General features: G+C 43.7%; 1 protein-coding gene and 1 long non-coding RNA gene across 2 annotated transcripts; both read left to right on the top strand.

Moving 5' to 3' along the window:
* Positions 1-2,683: 2,683 nt before the first annotated feature.
* LOC127170232 (uncharacterized) lies at positions 2,684-5,046 on the top strand. The gene is made up of 6 exons (XR_007828331.1): positions 2,684-3,073; positions 3,679-3,750; positions 3,866-3,910; positions 4,108-4,146; positions 4,767-4,863; positions 4,984-5,046. It is a non-coding gene; the product is annotated as an uncharacterized LOC127170232 (long non-coding RNA).
* A 2,407-nt stretch (positions 5,047-7,453) lies between these two features.
* Positions 7,454-8,993, top strand: LOC127170230 (structural maintenance of chromosomes protein 5-like). Its single transcript, XM_051118070.1, has 4 exons — positions 7,454-7,498; positions 7,696-7,760; positions 8,307-8,448; positions 8,571-8,993. The coding sequence occupies exons 1-4, from the start codon at positions 7,490-7,492 to the stop codon at positions 8,853-8,855; spliced, it is 501 nt and encodes a 166-aa protein (XP_050974027.1). The 5' UTR covers positions 7,454-7,489; the 3' UTR covers positions 8,856-8,993.
* The last annotated feature ends 11,780 nt before the right edge of the window (positions 8,994-20,773 follow it).

Below are 20,773 nucleotides of genomic sequence, written 5' to 3'. Positions count from 1 at the left end.
GGGAGCAACAGTCCAGGGGAGCGGTGGGGCGGGAGCGAGACAGGGCGAGGGCTGGAGGGCCAGGTCCATGTGGAGGACCCGGTGATTGAGGCTGGACCGACAGAGCAGGTACCCTCCAGGGCGGGGCCGGAGGCGGAGCAGGAGCCCTCCAGGGCAGAGCCGGAGGCAGAGCAGGAGCCCTCCAGGGCGGAGCAGGAGCCGCAGGAGCCCTCCAGGGCGGAGGCGGAGCAGGAGCCCTCCAGGGCGGAGCCAGAGGCGGAGCGGGAGCCCTCCAGGGCGGAGCCGGAGGCGGAGCGGGAGCCCTCCAGGGCGGAGCCGGAAGCGAAGCGGGAGCCGCAAGGGCCCTCCAGGGCGGAACAGGAGGCGCAGCAGCCCTCCGGGGCGGAGCAGGAACCCGTGTCACGGTCTGGAACCTGGGGAAAGCAGGGACAGAGGAGGCGGACAGAACAAGGAGAGAAGTTGAGAGTTTATAGGGGGACGCCACCTCCATGGGAGGTTCCACAGCCAAGGCGGACACCTCTGGAGGCATTGGCGCAGCTTCTCCGACCGAGGGGAGTTCTGGAGCAGGCTTGTGACCAGGCGGGAGCTGGGACAGAGCAGGAAACCGCGTTATGGTCTGGGACCTGGGAAAAGCAGAGACAGAGGAGCCAGACAGAATAAAGGGAGAAGCAGAGAGTTTAAAGGGTAACGCCCCCTCCATAAGAGGTTCTACAGCTGGCGCTGACACCTCTGGAGGCATTGGCGCAGCTTCTCCGAAGGGGTAGGCCTCTGGAGTAGACTTGAGACCAGACGGGACCCCTGGAGCAGACTTGGGACCAGACGGGACCTCTGGAGCAGACTTAAGACCAGACGGGCCCTCTGGAGCAGACTTGAGACCAGACGGGCCCTCTGGAGCAGACTTGAGACCAGACGGGACCTCTGGAGCAGACTTGAGACCAGACGGGACCTCTGGAGCGGACTTGAGACCAGACGGGACCTCTGGAGCGGACTTGAGACCAGACATGACCACCGGGGTGGATTTGTGAACAGACGTGACCTCCGGGGCGGGCTTGTGAACAGACGTGACCTTTGGGCGGTCTGACGAGTCGTGACTCGACTCTGGACGCTCAGACAAGACGTGATGGGGCTCTGGGCCATCGGGCAGGACGTGACTTGGGCCGTCAGGCGGGACATGACTGGACTCTGGGCCGTCAGGCGGGACGTGACTTGGGCCGTCAGGCGGGACGTGACTGGACTCTGGGCCGTCAGGCGGGACGTGACTGGACTCTGGGCCGTCAGGCGGGATGTGACTGGACTCTGGGGCAGCAGCAATAACTCCATTTGGCTCATGAAGGTCAGCTGTGGTTTGGCTTGGTTCGTGGAGATTGGCTGTGACTTGACTTGATTCATGAAGATCAGTAGTGAACTGCTTTGACTCATGGAGATCAGCGGTGACTTGACTTGGCTCTGGAATAACAGCAGCAGCTTGACTTGGCTCAGGAACAACATGGCTTGACTCAGGAACAACAGCTGTAACGTGACTTAACTCAGGAACAACATGGCTTGACTCAGGAACAACAGTTGTAACGTGACTTGACTCGTGGGGAACAGCTGTGACTTGGCTTGACGCATGGAGAACGACAGCTTTGGTTTGACTTGATTCTGTGTCTTGACTTGACTCAGGGGTAGCTGCCGCGATCTGAAGGAGCAGCATTTTAGCTGCCCATACCGTCATTAGGGGTGAGTCCAGCACGTGGGCCATCATGATAGGCCGTGATCTTGAGATGTCGGACGAGACATGGTGAGGCTCAGCGCCGTCAGGCAGGTCGTAACTCGACTCAGAGACCACGGCTGCGACTTTGCTTGACTCAGGAACCGCTTCAGGAAGGGCGGCCATGATGGGTGCAGACTCAGGAGCAGAAGACATGGCGTGAACAGGCTGTGACTTGACGGAGATGTCCTGAGCAGGCTGTGGTTTGGCTGGCGTGGTGTTAGCGGGCGCTGGCTTGACAGACGTGGCGTTAGCGGGCGCGGGCTTGACTGACGTGACGTTAGCGGGGGCTGCCCAAGTAGCCAGCGGAATCGGGCCGGTTGCGGCTGAGTGTCGGCTCACTCGGCTATGTGCTGGCAGTGGCTCGCCAGAAGTCAGCCAGCTCTGGCCCAGTAACGGTTGCCAGATTTGGCTAGGTTTTGGATCAGTGGATCTGGCCCGATTCTGGTTGAGAAACGGCACATTTAGCCGCATTCAGCCCGAATGTGGGCCACAAGTGTTAATCCCAAAAATGTCAAAATTTAAGTTTTCACTCCGTGTGTTAATATTTGGTCCCCACAATGGAGATTAAACCTGTACAGGCAAACACAATTAATTAATTAGGCTCAATTACAAATTTTTACAAAATTTTGTCATATTTTTTCAAAAGTTTTTATTATTTGAAGTTATATTTCTATTCATTTTTAGGCTGACCTCAAATAAACTTCACTTATTATTTGAAAATGTTCCCTTCATCTAAATTATGACACTTTCTAACTGTGTGTGATTGTTCTACACCCTTAAAACAGAATGGTATCTGGCTGTAACAGATCTAAAAAATGCTTTCACCAGGTCTCCCCTTTATAATACTATTTTCAGGCTTGATAATCATAATGTGGCATAATTTAAAAACTGATACCTCAACTTTTGCCAAAATATTATTTCAAATATTGATAATAGTCATTTTATTTCCAAATAAAATCCAAAAACAAAATTTAGTGAGTAGGATGAGCCAATAAGTGATCCTCTGCTGCCATCTTCAGGTTATGAAATCCGTGAGTGAAAACAACATTATTATTAATAAGTGTTAAGTAATAATAATAATAATAATAATAATAATAATAATAAATATAATTCAAGGTATACGGACTTAAATGTACATCTCAGATGATAAAAAATAAATTAATAAAATAGATATAAAAATAACTTTGACTATTTTACACCTCACGTGCGAAGCCCGCGAAAGAACCAGAGGCTATATAAGCTGCGGTCCGTTCACATCACGCACACAGCCGGACTCCCTTTGACTGAGAGGACATCGCTTGACGGAAGAGCTTTCCTCAGGTAAAGTATTTTTGTGTACATAAGTGTAAAATTGATGGACTGTCATTTAAATGTTCCATATCTAAGCCTACTGTTCACATAGAAGAGTCTTTTCGTCTTTATTTTCTATGGGCCGCTCTTCAGCACCGCTGACTAACTGTTACCGTTAATACCGTTATCTGTATGACGTCATTTGCGCAGATCTGCTAGGATTGAGAACACCTCACATTCATGTCGGTCAAGGTAACGTTAGTTAAAAAATATATTCATTTTACACTTATCAACAATAATATTTTCACACTTAAATTGTGTTGTCTCACAGATTTGAGAGAGCGCGCGACACGCACGCTGAACGCGCTCTCTCTCTCTCTCTCTCTCTCTCTCTCTCTCTCTCTCTACGTGTGTGAGCGAGCGAGAGACAGAAAGACTCACAAGCCAATGTAGCCTATCCTTATCATAATAATAATAATAATAATAATTTTGTTTTTATTAATAACAAAGAATTACAATAAAAGTAAAAGATTTAGGCCTGTGTATACAGCAGGGAAGAAAAAAAAAGTCATATTCAAGTGAAATAATTATATTCAGTAATGAAAATATTCATTCTTTTTTCTTTCTTTTTTTAGGTTGTCATCCAATTGTTGTAAGTGATCAATCTAGTCATTCTGCATCTTGGACTTTCCATGTTCAACACACTGGTAAGCCAATAATCATTTATTAAAAATCAGTACATTTCAATTTGTACAGATATATGCATTTGACTCATACTGAGTGACTCTTTTTTTTCCCTCCCCTTTGTTTTTGTGTCAGTAGCTGCTGCACCCCAAATGCTCCACAGCATTGAGTGTCTTTGGCTTTGTAAGTATATTTTTTTTTCAGCTGACTATTAAACACATTCACAATATTTATATGCAGCAGTTTTAATTCATGTATTCATTAGTGGTTAGTGAAATGTAATTATTTAATTACACAACACACTATGTGAATAGTGTAATGTGCCTTCCTGCTATACTACTTTTAATCTTTTTGTGATTTATTTTTTACATTTTTGTCAGATTTGTCAAGATCATCTGAAAAGAGTGCATCTGTGCCATGTGAGTAATTGACTGTTATTTTGCTATAGAGTAGATGTGTAAATGTATGTTTTCTTTTAGGAAATTAAAATCAGATAGGCCATAATATCTTAAGATTAATTTTGTTGTTCTGATTGAGTCAGAGTGTTGTGAGTGGTCAAGTATAGGGCCAAAATTAATATTATTAATTTTACTGACATTTTAGATGTAACATTTTGAATACTCTATTACTCATATAGCTGTAAACTGCACCATTTCACAGGCTGTGATATTCGTCAAAGAGTGCATTGCCAAGTAGTGCAGGGTGCCCAAACTTTTATAAGACTTTTTCCCTTTTTTTTTTTTTTTTGTAATTTTTAAACTTTAAAATTGTATTAGTTTAAAATCAAATCTACAACATAATAAAGTCTGCAAAAAGTGAAAAAGTAGTCTAAATACTTTTTAAAATGACTAACCACATAAAGTGTTTTTTTTTTTTCTTCTCTACTTCCTAGCTGGTCTTTATGCTACGCTTCATGTTTAAACAGGCAAACTTGTGCCACATACACAAGACTGAGTTTATATATATATATATATATATATATATATATATATATATGTTTTTTTTTTTTTTTTTTTTTTTTTTTTTGCAAATACTGCAGTTTGCTGGATGGAGAACCCGAGAAGTTTATAAACAGATGGCATGGTGGAAGAACAGAGCAGGCCTTACAACAACAACAACAACAAAATATTTCTGAGGTATGCTACAAATGTTGTTAACATTTACCATTTGAGATCACATGAGATCTGACTAACATATTGTTTCAATATGTGTCCCCTCTTTATGCCTCTCTTTCATTTATTCTATCCCTCTTTTAGGAACTTAAACTTGAGGTCCTGAGGGGAGTTTCTGTTGTGCTTTTGTGTATTTGTTGATGTCACTTTTTCAATAATAAATTAAAATAAATTTTTGTCTTATACAGTATTTATATGGTGTCATTCTTACTTGGGATAGGGGTGAGGGGGAGGCACATGTGTGTGTAATATTTGTGGAAATAACATTGTTTAAAAAAAAAAACTGGAGGAAGTCTTTAATAATATGATTTTGTAGTTTTTAGCGAACCAATTAATTAGGCTATGTAGGCTACTTTAGCAAACCAGCTAATATTGCTTTGGTAAATTTTGTTGTTCTTATTAATTAAATAAATATAGGTCTGTATTTCATACATATTTCCATTGGGAATCCAGACTCGGGCCAGTACCGGCTAATTGTATAATCTATGCTGGCGTGATTGTGGCCCGATGCCGGCAGTGTCGGTTCAGTTTCGGCAGCCGGACTCGGGCCAGCGTACTCGGGCAGATTCTGGCGCGTCATTCACTCCCGTAATTCACACGAGTCCGGCAACCGCATCTAGCCCGAGTCATTTCTTCCGGCTTGCCGGATTCGGGCTGTTATTGGGCCAGATCATTTTGGCTACCTGGGTGGCTTGACTGACATGGTGTTAGCGGGCGCTGGCTTGGCGGCCATCTCTGCAACAGACTCTGGCGTGACGGCCATCTTTGCGACAGGCTCTGGCGTGGCAGCCATTTTGTGCAGTGGCTCTGGCGTGGCAGCCATCTTGACAGTGCTTGGCCCGGGAATGAGGGCTGTAACTTGACTTGAGACAGAAGAGACAGCTGTAATTTGACTTGACACAGGAGCCACAGTAGTAGCTTGACCTGACACTAGAAACACAGCTTTAACTTGACTTGCCTTAGGAAGAGCAGCTCTGACTTGACTTGATGCAGGAAACACGGCTCCAGCTTGACTTGACATAGGAACAGCAGCTGTAATCTGACTTGACTTGGAAACTTGACTTGACTCAGGAAGCTCGGCTGCAACTTGACTTGACTTGAAAACTTGACTTGACTCAGGAAATGCAGCTGCAACACTATATGGCTCTGGTATGGCAGCCGTGACGTGACGGAGCTCTGTTCTCGCCGCCATCTTGTGAACGGGCTCCGCCGTCGCCGCCATTGTGTGGACGCGCTCCGACGCGGCCGCCATTTTGTGAACGGGCTCCGCCGTCGTCGCCACTTTGTGCACAGGCTCTGTTGTCGCTGCTGTTGTATGAACGCGCTCCGGCGCGGCCGCCATCTTATGAGCGTGCACCGGCGCGGCCGCCATTACACGGGCGGGTTGCGCGGCCGGCGCTGCCGCGATATCGCGTTGCTTCTCCGCAACATCCACAGTAAGTGAAGAACCGCTGATATGTAGTGCAATGTCAAGGTACTGTCTTAGAGTCCAATGGGGCTGATGCAATGGCATTGAGGAGCCGAAAGGTTCAGAAAGCCCACCACGAAAAAATACCATCAGACACAGATCGTTCATAGCAGTCTGACGTGCTAACGTAATAAAGTCCAAAACGTATTCCTCCACTGATCGCTCACCTTGCTTGAGGAGCATGATCTGGACTGCAGTGTCCTGAGCTGCTGGATCCTTGTTGACGGATTGTTCTGTCACAGGGAGAAACAGACGAGAGGCGAGCGGATCCATTTGCGAGCCTTTATTGACATTACGAGACAAATACATAGTCGAGCAGGCAGGGTCAGACAACAGTAAACGGGAGTGTAAGAGGCGAGACGAGAGAGAATAGTCCATAAACGAGCGATAATCAGAAGGCAGGTGGCGAACAGTCGAGAACGAGGAGCCAGGCGAGAGAATCAAAACACAAGGAACTATGAAACACTAGTCAAAGGGAGAAACACTATAAACAATCCGTGGTTAGCATGGGGAAAGACCGGGGCTTTTATGGTGCTGCTGATTGGTCACATGCGCAGATGCGATCAGCATGATGCATGACGGGAGATGTAGTCCGGGGTGTAGTACAACAGTCAGAGTGTGACGATAGGGTGAGAGTGACATCTGGCGGTAAGCGGACAGCGGGACACCGACCAGATTCGTGACAGTGAGACGGGTGTCTCCGAATTTTATCATCAAAAGTAAGTATAAGTACGAGACATTTTATAATAAAAAAGATAACTGACTGTCTGGTACAGCCTGGGCCATGTACTTAATTAATTACAAATGTTTAAAATATCAAGCTACGTTATTGTGCGTGTTCAGCTCCTGTATTTTGATATTAATATAGAGTGACAGTAATCCATTATGAAAAGTAAGCATGGTTTTATTGTAGTAAAAGTGTAAGTGTAGTAACCATGTTTTTTTATACTAAATAAAAATATGGTTAAACTATAGTTAGTGTATATGTAGTATAATATAGTTACTATGGTTCATGCGTGGTTAATTATGGTTTATTATTGTTATTGTTTTCAAAACTAACTGTGGATGCACCTTTTCCATTGTTTTCCTCAACAGTGTGCAGGGAATTCCTATGGCATCTACATGCTGATGGTAAGAATATTTGATTTGTCAAAGCTGTTAAAAAATAAAATCAAAGTCTTACAGTGTTATTTGTATTTCACAGTAAGCTCTCAGTACCTGTACATCCTGCCCATTAACATTCACAGAGGTAAGAGAGATTTTCACACAAGTATACCATAAAACTACTGTTATGTGTAATTTTGTGTGTGTGTTTTGCACTCTTTTAGGAAGATGTGCCATTGATTCGCCAGTGGTGGTGCATTCAGTTGATGGAGAGGTTTTGCCTAGAAGGGTATGACAGACTCTACAGATAAAATTTCAATATCTCACCTGTATTAAGTCGCTGTTGGCAAGATGATACTAGAAAGGTGTTATACAAATGTGACCCTGGACCACAAAACCAGTCTTAAGTCGCTGGGGTATATTTGTAGTAATAGCTAACAAAACATTGTATGGGTCAAAATTATAGAATTTTCTTTTATGGCAAAAATCAATTGGAATCAAAAGGAAATTAAGTAAAGATCATGTTCCATTAAGATTTTTGTAAAATCCCTACTGTAAATATATCAAAACTTAATTTTTGACTGGTAATATACATTGTTAAAAACTTTATTTGGACAACTTTAAAGGTGATTTTCTCAATATTTTTTTGTACCTTCAGATTCCAGATATTCAAATAGTTGTATCTCGACCAAATATTGTCATATCCTAACAAACCATACATCAGTGGAAAGCTTATTTATTCATTTATAAATCTCAATTTTGAAAAATTGACCCTTATGACTGGTTTTGTGATCCAAGGTCACAAAGCGTGTATACATTTACATATTTTACTAAGGCATGGACAGAGATTTGCTCATTGGACAGAAGACGCATCCCAGCTCCTTCAGGGAACCCTTGAGCCTATTCTTAGAGTGTCAAAATCCACCACCAGACAGTCAACCAGCAGAAGAGTTGTGGTTGAAGAGGACACTGATAAAGTAAATGATTTTAGTGGTCATATATCAAGCAGTTGCAATGCAAGCTGGATAAATAGTTTAATTAGTTTGTGCCATTATTTATATTATATAATATTGTTCACCAGTATAACACTCTTCACCAGGTGCAACAGCCAACCATTGTAAGAGACCTTCATAAAGCTTGGTACTGGGGAAACGATCACAGAGACTTATTCCATGGTGAGGTGACAGAGCCTACTTTTCCACAGATGAACAGTGAAGATCAACAAAATGTGCTCAGGAAGGCCCAGGGGAGTGAATTCCCTGAGGCAAAGGATGCCTTTTTGTTTGTATTTCAGTCTCAATGTGACATGGAAACATTTTTGTCATACTGTGTCGATGAACAAGGCCTGAAGGTCAATGCCATGTTCCTCAGTCAGAAATTGTAGTAAACGAATGAGTGGGTGAGAGAGAAAGACTGAGGGAGGGAAGGAATGAATTAATGAAGAATGGAAGCAGTGAATTCATTGAGTAAATAAATGAATATTGTGTTTTGTTTTGTTTTTCAGATGACATTTGTTAAAGTATGCTGGAAGTAAAACAGTTAAGTAGAACATGAATCAGGTCACTGCATGATAACTATCAGATCACATACAGTCTTGATCTCACTATTTTACAACACTACATAAGTTGTGGCATAGAAAGATCTAACATGATTAGTCTCTGCTACCATAATAATAATGTGCAAACACTTGTTGTGATACAATATTGCAATTGCTTAGAAACAATTTACTTTGAATTACTAAAAGGGTCAAGAGCCCAACTAAAGCAAACACTGATCTCCATGATGGTAGCATCATTTTAACCAATAAAACATCAACATCTGATCCTCTGTAATTCTCAGTAACAGCAGGTGTTCATCACTAATGCACAATCATCATTTAATTAGTCACTTAATTATCAATTACCTTCTCTTACCAACTCTTTGAGGACTTGGGATTTGACTTGAGACTCGCTTGTGACTTGAACAGAAGGACTTGGTTCCACCTCTGGTGAAATCATTTCATCAGTTCATGGGTGGAACAAATATATGGCAGGACTTTTACTTTCTGACCCCTGGAATATCCACCTCTGCCCATCGTTCATCATACCTGTCAAGTATCCCGTTTTGGCCGGGAAAGTCCCGTAATTTACCCGCCGTACTCCCGTATTAGTATTTTCCGTAAATCTCCCGTATTTTAACCTGCGTTATTAAAAAAAAAAAAAAAACGTCTGAGCTCTGTCACTAGCCTTGCGATATCTGCCACCTGCAGTAGCCTACTACAGGTACTGTAGGTGGCAGTTGTCGCGAGGTTAGTGTGTGAGGTCATATGATGAGTTGATGAGTGACGACGCGGGAAAAAAGAAGAAAAAACAGACAGATGATGGACGCCAGGACAGAGAAGGAAGGCACTCCTGCCAAAAAACCAAAACCCTCATGTAAATACCGCGATCAATGGGACAACGAATTTATATTTCTGAAGAAGAGCAGGGTGGGGGACAGTCACGCGTTCTGTAAAATTTGTAACTGCGACTTTAGCATCGCACATGGGGGAAGGAATCATTCCTGGTGATTTTAGCTTTCTTGTCACCTGTCTTAAAATGTAAGGGATACTGGAGTTTGGTTGGGGTGGTGGGACTGCTCGCGGCGGGCGCCGGAAAATTTCCCTTATTTTCAAATCCAAAACTTGACAGGTATGTCGTTCATGTTTATGAGCCGTTCAAAAGAATCGGTTCGTTCGCGAACGTCACAACTCTAAGGTGCAGGGTATTAAATACTAGGTAGGTCGAGTTGATTTCTTTTCATTTTTTTGGGTTGTAGTTTCGGATTTGTTTTTAATAATTTTAAGGTTCTATTTTTAGGCTTATTAGACCTTTCTGTCCATTGTGGGGCTGGTGGACGCAGGGTTAGTGACCATTGAAAACGGTGCTGTGATGTGTCACGTTGTTGCTGCAGGATGGAAGACAGGATACAACGTACGGAACAAATCTAATTTTAATTACTTTCACGAGGAACAGACAGGAACACAGAGCGATATCCACACACGTAGAAACACACTAATCAACAATATGCAACAATAAAGACCGACAGGGAACTAAACACAAGGTGGAACTTAAATACACAAACTAATCAGAACATACACAGGTGAAGACAATGAAACACTCAGGAAGAAACAAGGAGGGCGTGACTAGGGTGACGAGAGGGCTGAGTCCAGGGAGCACATGGTGAAATCACAACAAAAACACACGATGACAATAAGGATACGTGACATTACCCCCCCCTCTCACAAGGCGCGACTCGCGCCGTAACACATACACTGGGGTGGGGGGGTGGGCGCCCTGGAGGTCCGTGCTGGACAGACACCGGGTACTTAGGGGCGTACCTCCAGGGCGGATCAGGGAGTTCAGGAGGCCATGGTGGATCAGGGAGTTCAGGAGGCCATGGCCGGACAGACAGTTCAGGTGGCCATGGCAGATCCGGGGGCTCAGGAGGCCATGGCCGGGTAAACAGTTCAGGTGGCCATGGCGGGTCTGGGGGCTCAGGAGGCCATGGCCGGGTAAACAGTTCAGGTGGCCATGGCGGGTCTGGGGGCTCAGGAGGCCATGGCCGGGTAAACAGTTCAGGTGGCCATGGCGGGTCTGGGGGCTCAGGAGGCCATGGCCGGGTAAACAGTTCAGGTGGCCATGGCGGGTAGCCCCCCCCCAAAATTTTCTTGGGGGAATTTACAGTACTGCCAGCCGTAGGGAGCGCTGGATGAGGTGCTGGCTCAGGAGGGCGCGCTGAAGGAGGAGCCGGCTCAGGAGGGCGCGCTGAAGGAGGAGCCGGCTCAGGAGGGCGTGCTGAAGGAGGAGCCGGCTCAGGAGGGCGCGCTGAAGGAGGAGCCGGCTCAGGAGGGCGCGCTGAAGGAGGAGCCGGCTCAGGAGGGCGCGCTGAAGGAGGAGCCGGCTCAGGAGGGCGCGCTGAAGGAGGAGCCGGCTCAGGAGGGCGCGCTGAAGGAGGAGCCGGCTCAGGAGGGCGCGCTGAAGGAGGAGCCGGCTCAGGAGGGCGAGCTGAGCAGAGCTCCGGCTCTGGAGGGCGAGCTGGGCAGAGCTCCGGCTCTGGAGGGCGAGCTGGGCAGAGCTCCGGCTCTGGAGGGCGAGCTGGGCAGAGCTCCGGCTCTGGAGGGCGAGCTGGGCAGAGCTCCGGCTCTGGAGGGCGAGCTGGGCATTGTCTTGGCTTATGAGAAGCACCAGGAACTTGATTTGACTCAGGAGATGTAGCCGTGACGTGACTTGACTCAGCCGTGACGTGACTTGACTCAGCCGTGACGTGACTTGACTCAGGAACCACAGCCGTGGCTTGACTTGGCTCAGTAGCTGCAGCTGCAACTTGACGTGACTCAGGAACTTGACTTGCCTCGGGAAACGCAGCTGCAATTTGACTTGATTCAGTAGCTGCAACTTGACTTGACTCGGGGAAAACAGCTACAACTTGACTTGACTCAGGAAGGCTGGGCGGAACCAGCGGAGGGTTAAGAAGGCTGGGCGGAACCAGCGGAGGATCAGGAAGGCTGGACGGAACCAGCGGAGGCTCAGGAAGGCTGGACGGAACCAGCGGAGGCTCAGGAAGGCTGGACGGAACCAGCGGAGGCTCAGGAAGGCTGGACGGAACTAGCGGAGGCTCAGGAAGGCTGGACGGAACCAGCGTAGGCTCAGGAAGGCTGGACGGAACCAGCGGAGGCTCAGGAGGGCTGGACATCTTACGTGCAGATTCTGGTGTGGCGGCCATCTTGCGAGCAGGCGCTGGCGTGGCGGCCATCTTGCGAGCAGGCGCTGGCGTGGCGGCCATCTTGCGAGCAGGCGCTGGCGTGGCGGCCATCTTGCGAGCAGGCGCTGGCGTGGCGGCCATCTTGCGAGCAGGCGCTGGCGTGGCGGCCATCTTGCGAGCCGGCGCTGGCGGGCGGCCATCTTGCGAGCAGGCGCTGGCGTGGCGGCCATCTTGCGAGCAGGCGCTGGCGTGGCGGCCCGAGGGACAGGGCTCTGGGCGGTGGCCGGCGGATTAGAGCGCGGGGATGAGGCCGGCCGCATCGGGCTGAGGACAGCGGTGGAGCTCTGGAGGATGACTGGGGATTTGGGACTGGGCTGACGGTTCGAGCCGTTGATACGGTATGTGGAGGTTCTCGGCTTAGGGCAGGCGGGCGCGTTGCGCTGTGTCTGGGAGGAGACTGGAGGATGAGACCTAATCGGACTCTGAACTTCTTCTACTTCAAAATCAGATCCGTTTAAATAGAGAATCAGATTGATTAGCTCGATCAAGGGGAAACTACAAGTGGGAAGCTCGCAGCGTATTGTCTCATCATCCAGCCCCAAAACAAACACAGCGCCAAGAGAAGTTTCGTGCCAGCCTACCTGGTGGGAGAGCTCGATGAATTCCTCCACATACCGTTCCAACTCACGACCGCCCTGCCGCAGTCTCCACAAAGCGTCCTCAGCCCAACTCATCTTCTCTTTATAGGGTCGGTCTTTCTGTCACGTTGTTGCTGCAGGATGGAAGACAGGATACAACGTACGGAACAAATCTAATTTTAATTACTTTCACGAGGAACAGACAGGAACACAGAGCGATATCCACACACGTAGAAACACACTAATCAACAATATGCAACAATAAAGACCGACAGGGAACTAAACACAAGGTGGAACTTAAATACACAAACTAATCAGAACATACACAGGTGAAGACAATGAAACACTCAGGAAGAAACAAGGAGGGCGTGACTAGGGTGACGAGAGGGCTGAGTCCAGGGAGCACATGGTGAAATCACAACAAAAACACACGATGACAATAAGGATACGTGACATGATGTCGTTTCACTTAAAAGCATCGGTAGGATTTTATGTGTTTGAGTAATTTAGTTGGTGGATGGCAGTATTTATGGGAAATGTAGTTGTTTATTTTGTCTTCGTTTTTTTAGGACTTGCTGTTTAGTTGCCACTGCTGTCTTTCTCTTCTTAGTTGTTTTTGTTTATATGTATTTTTTTTTTTTTTTTTTTTGTTTTTTTGTTTTTTTGTGAAATAATTGTGATCCTTATATTGTTATATTGTCATTATGTTTATATTGTTTAGATTCAGTGTTTGTAATTGACCTGGTGTTTTTAAGTGGGCTGCATCGTCTGTTAACAGTCAGTTTTCTGCACATTTCAATTGTGTGGAACCCAGCTAATTCTATTCTCTTTTGTTATTTTAGCGAAACACTCAGGGGTGCTTGGATCTCGGGTCTGGTCCCTTTGGTGGATATCTTTCGATTTGCACTGCATGTTCACTGTGTGTGGTGTAGATATTTTCTTTTGCTGTGTCTGTGTGTGTGTGCGCGTGTGTGTGTGTGTGTGTGTGTACTTCTTTTTAAAACCTGACATTTTTGACATTGTGGGGACCGGCCTGCGGTCCCCACAATGTTAAAAAATTATTAAAAATAGTAAATGATGTTCATCTAAAAGTGTAACGATGCAAACATGTTTCCTGTGAGGGGTAGGTTTAGGGTTAGGGTTGGGTTAGGTTAGGGTAGGTTTAGGGTAAGGGGATAGACAATATCGTTTTGTCAGTATAAAAACTATAGAAGTCTATGGAAAGTCCCCACAAGTCACAAAACAGACGTGTGTGTGTGTGTGTGTGTGTGTGTGTGTGTGTGTGTGTGTGTGTGTTTTATACATTGTCTAGTCCGCCCTGGTGCTTTAGCTTGTAACTAGTCCAAAAGACTTGTGAAACTTGGTTGGATCAGTTTTTATTCTGTTCCTGTGCTGGTAGTAAAACCTACACAGGTGTCTGTTTGTTTGTAACCAGTAACAGTATTCTGTGTATTATAAATCATTAGCCAGTTGATCCTGACTGAAAATGTTTAACAAATAATTTCAACATATTTTTAACATAATGGCAGCCTGTTTCAAACATATATTAATTTTACTAGAATCAAAAGAAGTTACTCATATATCATGTCAAAGATGTAACACTGTTACGCTGTCTGAATTTCCTGTACTGTGTTTATTACTAACCTAGAAGATAATATGATGCATGCTGATAATGGCATTCAGAATATGGCTTTACATTAGTTTTCTGTGTTAATATTTTAAAAGCAAGATCCTTGCATGTGCATAGTTTCAAGAACAATATACATGTTTTATGAATTTATTTGTATAAAATTAAGAAAAATTCAATAATTATGACGTGTTCAGGTGGCTGTATTAATTGTTTAGGGAGCATTGACTGCAACAGTGCAATCATTACTGATATATGATGACACAATGGAGTAATATAGAGTTTTTATCTTATGTTTTAAAGGGTGATTTAAAACATGCACCATGCATTGCTATTGATTTAACTAATTGCTTAAAGGACAATCCTTTCCTTGTTGGTTTTGTTGGTTAAGTTTCACTACCAAGAGTTTTAAAAATTTGTAGTTCCCTCTTGATACTAAACTCGTACTGCGTCGCTAGACGCTATGGGAAAAAGTCCTTTTTTCTCCTTGACTGAAGCCTTTTTTTAATAATATGAGTCTCACCTCAAAAGCGTGCTTTTCAGAACGTGACTCTGCCCCTCGTGCCCTCCCGTTTCCTTCCTCACAGGAGCCTGTGAAGAAGAAACAGTGGGGCAGAGGATCAAAGCGCTGCAAGTTGAGTGAGCTCACGTCAGCCCAGCCCCCACGTGCCTCACATTCTCCACAAAGAGAGGATTCTCCGGTCCTCTTTGCGCGCCCAGACCTGTGTCCCTCTATGCGTGCCTATGCGTCGGCTGGACAGGCTGCCTCAGCGCTACACTCCATGGTGGTCCTACAAGTATTCCAGGCCAAACTCCTCGCTGGAACGGACAAGTGTTCCCTGGACTCCGCCACAATGACGGAGTTGTGAACCGCAACTGACCTGGCGCTGTGCGCTACTAAGGCCACAGCCCAGGCGACCAAACAGGTCCATGGCCAGTTTGGTCGTGCTTGAGCGCTGGCTATAGCTCACACTGACGGAGATCAAGAATGCAGATGCCCAGGTCTCCCCCACGGGCCTGTTAGGACCTGCTGTGGAAGGTTTTGCGCTTCTCTGCAGCTCAGAAGACGTCCCAAGCCTGAGGAAGATTTTATTAACTAAAATATAGAGGAATTGTGTCCAAATTAATTTACTATTATAATTATAATCCTACTTATGTGTTGCTGGGCCTAGCACATTCTATGTTGATGTAAGAGGCCCATAAGTATGGAAAAATAGACAAGCCCATATGGTTATTATTTTAGGGGCCCCACCAGCAGAGCTATGTTATTTTAGGGGCCACTAAGAGGCCTTAAGGAAAACCATCTGTTTCCCATGATAGTATTTACCTTAAGACCCCCGCCCCAGTGAGTTAGGGTGACATGCTTTCGTGCGAAGACCACTATAAAACGGTCCTCAACTGAGTAAAGATTAGTTCTCTATAGACAACTCGGCTTGATTGTCCTCGGCAATAAAGTCTATCTTTTGACATCAAAACCCAAGACTCAAGAGTGATTCTTAGACGGGGAAAGAGGGGAAACCACAACAGAATTGGCGTCACGAACAGGATTCTCGAAAGGACAGCGAGGTGGACCACGGCGAGCCGACTCTGGACGAGCAACACAACAACTTGGCCAAAGGTAAGCAGTTTTGCTTACATAGTTAGGTTGTGTTGTTTTCCAGAGTTTGCTTGTGGTGAGACACTTTACATCCTTCTAAATTTATCGAACTGTAATAATTGGAGGAAAAGAGTTGAAATAAATGGGTTTTGATTCCAAAAGCACTAAATGCATGCATTGATCTGTATTTTCTGTTGAGTTGGCCTTGAGGAGAACAGTGAATTCAGATTTTCATATTTAAGTAGAAGTAGATTAAAAGAGTTAAAAGAGAAGCGCTGGTAAGAAAGTCCTACAAGGTTAGGCAAAAGTCCTACAAGGGTAGGCACTGCAAGGGTTGCCTTTCCTTGAGTTAAGGTCTCAAGTGAAGACAGAGTGCAAACTTGTAAGGTTATTTATTAAGTCCTATGGTTAATGCTCTGTTGGTGTTAGGAAGTTACAGAGGGCTGGAGGAGTAGGCAAAAATCCTGCAGCGTACTGCTTTTTTACTGTGTTGAGAAAAATTTCAGTAAAAGAGCGAGTAGAACTGACAGGTCACTCAGGAAGAGTGTAGTCTATTTAAGTGTATGTGTGGGGTTGATTGTGTAACAGACTCTGCATCTTGTGAGCGGCAGCTGCGGCCCCTCCTGTGTTTCACAGAGAGGAAGCGTAGTTGTTGCCTCGCTTGAGAGGAGCGTGAGCCCGAAATAAGGGACAGTATGAATGTATGAAACCTGTAAACAAGGGACAGTGTGAATGTATGAATCCTGTAAATAAAGGACAGTGTGAATGTATTAGCCCTGGAATTAAAAGGACATGGATAAATGAGTGCAGAGCTCTAAATAATAAAGTGACTTATATGAATTTTATTATAAATAGGTATAAGATATGGACTTTGAAGATTATTGTAGCAAGAGACCAATAAAAATAGGATATACATTTATTATTTAATAATTTATCATAATAGATGAATAAATAAGATTGCACGTGCGTAAAAATGTATATATTATATTTGAAGACGTCTAAAATTTGTATCTTGTTATCCCTGGGAGACAGTATGGAAGTTAATCCATTACAGAGTTTCAAAGATTTGGGTTTGAATTAACTGAAAGATAATTTGTGGAGAGCAATGTTGAATGAGAGCAAGATTGGGTGACCAAATTAATAGAAATTTTGATACATAAGCCATAGATATTTCTCAATAAGAATGTAACTTTGGTGATTAAATATATGTAGGTTGGGAAATTAATTCACCATTACTAGATTATTCTGAACATCTATGTGAATTTAAAAGAAAATTATGATGGTTTTTACCGTAGGCATGTCATGCTGTTGTAGAAAATATTATTTTGTTTAATTGTAATATTCCTAGATAATAAAGGTAGATTACTGCTGTTTTCTGCATTTCCTGCAAAGGAAAAACTGCTTGCTATTTTTCTGCAATGAAGAACTTGCTTTACTAAAATAGAATAAGGGAACTGCTGCTTTAACCAGATGAATGATTTATGAGATAGGACCATTGAAAGATTTGGCTGGAAAGTGAAATTTATATAAAGAGCTAATTGCTCAAGACACAAGTTTGACTAAGGTCAAATTGATTAATGCGGTCTCTGAGTGTTAGAGTTTCAGATGGCTTCGACAACAGTGCCTGGAAAAAAGGAAGCAATGTGCTGGGGTCTGTCTACCAGTGTGGTGAAGAGGCAAAGACAAAGCTGCAGAGAGAAGAAGAGGGAGAAGCAGATGGACTTTCCACCCCCCTCCAGAAAGAGGAGTGCATACTTCTGCATGGAGAAAGGCTGACTCAAAACAGGAAAAGGTGAATCTTTCACTTGAGACTTTTCCTGAGGATGAAGAGAACATCCTGAAATGCAAAACTGTGGCAGGAATGCCAGACTGAGAGGAGGCAGAGAAACAACAAAGACCACACATCACATCAGGCCACCACAGACTGACGACCCAGTGCAACAGACAAACAGCTTCAACAGACTAATGGTCTACACAGAAGAACTTTCATCACTTCCCATTGAGTGCACAGGTGCTGCATACTTAATGATCACTATAGAGACTGCTTCAAATTTGGTTATTATATTAGAGTAATTAGTATTGGTTATTCACTGGTCTCACAGCAGTTCTTTGAATTCTGTGTTTTAACTAACATTCTTGATCTGCTTTTCAACAGTTACCAGTCCAGCCTTAGGTCTTAAAGAAAAGGAATTTTGACAGACAGAATATAGTGCATGACTTACTGATCACACAAAAATGGAGCTGGATTTGGCATAGTGCCTAGAAACCTTGGTGGGAGACAGAGGCCTGCATGGTGAAACAGTGTGGACCCTCAGAAATGAGAAACATATGGGCCTGCCAAGAGTCTCGTTCTATACCAAAACAAGTCTGGGGGGCCTCTCTCTTCCACTCTAGGGAGAAATTTATTATATACATAAGGTATAGAACACGCCTTAAAAAGCTGTATAAAAGGGGCAACGCAAAGAACTTAGTTAGATTTGCTCTGCAGAGGACTTCTCGGCTTTATTCTCTTTGTACACTCAAAAAAATTACTCTTTGAATGAACATAAAAAAATCATGGAAAGGATTTCCACATGATTAACTTGCTTTATTTCAGCATTATGCAATTATGTTATTCCAAATTAATGTACTTACGTTGGGTCAACTTAATTTATTAAGTTTGATTCAACTTATTTACTATGGTTGGGCACAGCTTAATTTAATAGTGTCAGCCCAACTAATTAGCAATGTTTTGGACCAACTAATTTATTTAAGTTAGCCTAACAAAAGTGCTTAATGCTGAAAGAAAGCCATTTAATCACATGGAAATCCTTTCCATGATTTAATTACATTACTTCAAAGAATAGCTTTTGAGTTGAATAAATTAAAACCTTTTTAACAAAGTCTAATGGTGGAAACAACACACAACAAATGAGAAAAGGTGCAATCAAATTGTATTTCCAAAATTATAATGCACATTGTTTTACACAGTTGAATTGCTTGTTGATAACACAAGGAAATATATCTCAAGTTTGTTATGAGAATACAGGGAAATGGGCCCTCTCACTTGCATCCCACTTAATCTACTCTTAACATTTGCACTTTGTACATCTTGCACCTGTGGTTTTATGTGATTGTGAACTCACACAGAAGTTAATAAAAAATATTTACCAAAGTTAGAACATTTTTTGCATAAATATATATTTAAATTTTTTACATTAAAATATTTGAAACATAGGGACATTTTTTAAACAAGTTTCAACAACGTCTACAGTATGGTTGGCATCAAGGGTAAAAACAAGACAAATGGAGATCTTAAAATAAAGTTTAACTCCCAAAATTTGTAAATGTTTAAACTAAAAATTAAACATAGCTTAGTCTTAAAGGGATAGGCTGAACTATCCCTGTAATTTTTTATGAGAAACTGAAAAAATAATTCAGCATACAGCTTTCCTTAAGTGCCAATAGACTGGACCTTGCATCAGAGAGAACATTTTTTAATAAAAACAGAGCACAAAAAAACCCCAGATGAACTCAACACTGATATGGGAAACGGGGCCCTGTCTTTATACTCACATTACCCTTCAAGATTTGCACTTACACCTGTAGTTCCTAAACAACAAAACAGAAGGTACAAGTTTTCTGGTGTAGCTTTTGCTATGGCGATGTTTCTTAACGGGAAAGCAGTGTTTTGAGAACTTGTGCTTTGTTGGATAGTTTGTTTGCATCCAATTCCATAATGATCTTCTGCAGAACCTCAAAAGTGTACTTGAGCTCCTGGGGGTAGCTCAGGTTTAGCGCGTAGACAAGCCCCAGCAACATCACCACAGCAAAAGCTACATTGCCCAACTCACTCATCACTTCCACCCCCTCCAGGACAATACCAACATCCGCGGGGTCATCGCCAGGCTCTGCACCTTCTTGTCGAATGACAAAGATTCCAAATACTGTCTCCGCTATGGCCATTTGAGTGCTTTCATCGACATCCTGTGACAAAAAATAAAATGAACAAGGACAAAGATTTTTTTTACTGATGTGCATTACATGCATATTTATAGCACACAATCTTTACAGTATTACTGTTAAACAGCTATCACTAACTTGACCCATATTCATAATAATGCAAATGTAATCAAATAGCCAATTGACATTAAAATTGTTTAGCTGAGTCGGTGAAATACTTCAACTAAGCCATACCAAGGGCCTGTCTGTTGTAATCATGGGTTCAGTGTTAGTTATTCCATTCGAATAAAGGTATATTGTCTTATTGAAGGAAAAAAAAAAGTATGGGGTGTGTGTGTGTGTGTGTTATTGTCTGAGAGAAAGACAAGGAGAGAGGCTCCCAAACCGGCCTGGTTATTTCCAAAAAGATCAGTAATAAGTTACTTTACCGCAAACAGACATTTGATACACTGTTTTTGTTCATGTATAGAAGAATTACATGATGAAAAAAAACAGGCCAAATAATTTTTATGTGGTAGTGAGTTTTTATTTAAAGGATAATTCTGGTATTTAGCACTTTGAGTCTCTTTTCTGGTTTATGGATGAACTAGAGTCGTGGACACAGAAATGTTGATGATGGGTCCTGTCTCGACTTTTTGACTCGTTTAGAATCGCCTTTGAACGCTTCAGAGTGGCTGTCTACCAGCATTCACAAACATGTCTATAAAACAACACTCAACGTTCGTGTTCAAAACTGTGCAACTCACCGAGTGGTTAGTGGTGTTCGTTGATTATTA

The sequence above is a fragment of the Labeo rohita genome, chromosome 8 (assembly GCF_022985175.1).
Source record: "Labeo rohita strain BAU-BD-2019 chromosome 8, IGBB_LRoh.1.0, whole genome shotgun sequence".
Classification (NCBI taxonomy): domain Eukaryota; kingdom Metazoa; phylum Chordata; class Actinopteri; order Cypriniformes; family Cyprinidae; genus Labeo; species Labeo rohita.
This window is presented reverse-complemented; position numbering and strand designations above follow the sequence as displayed.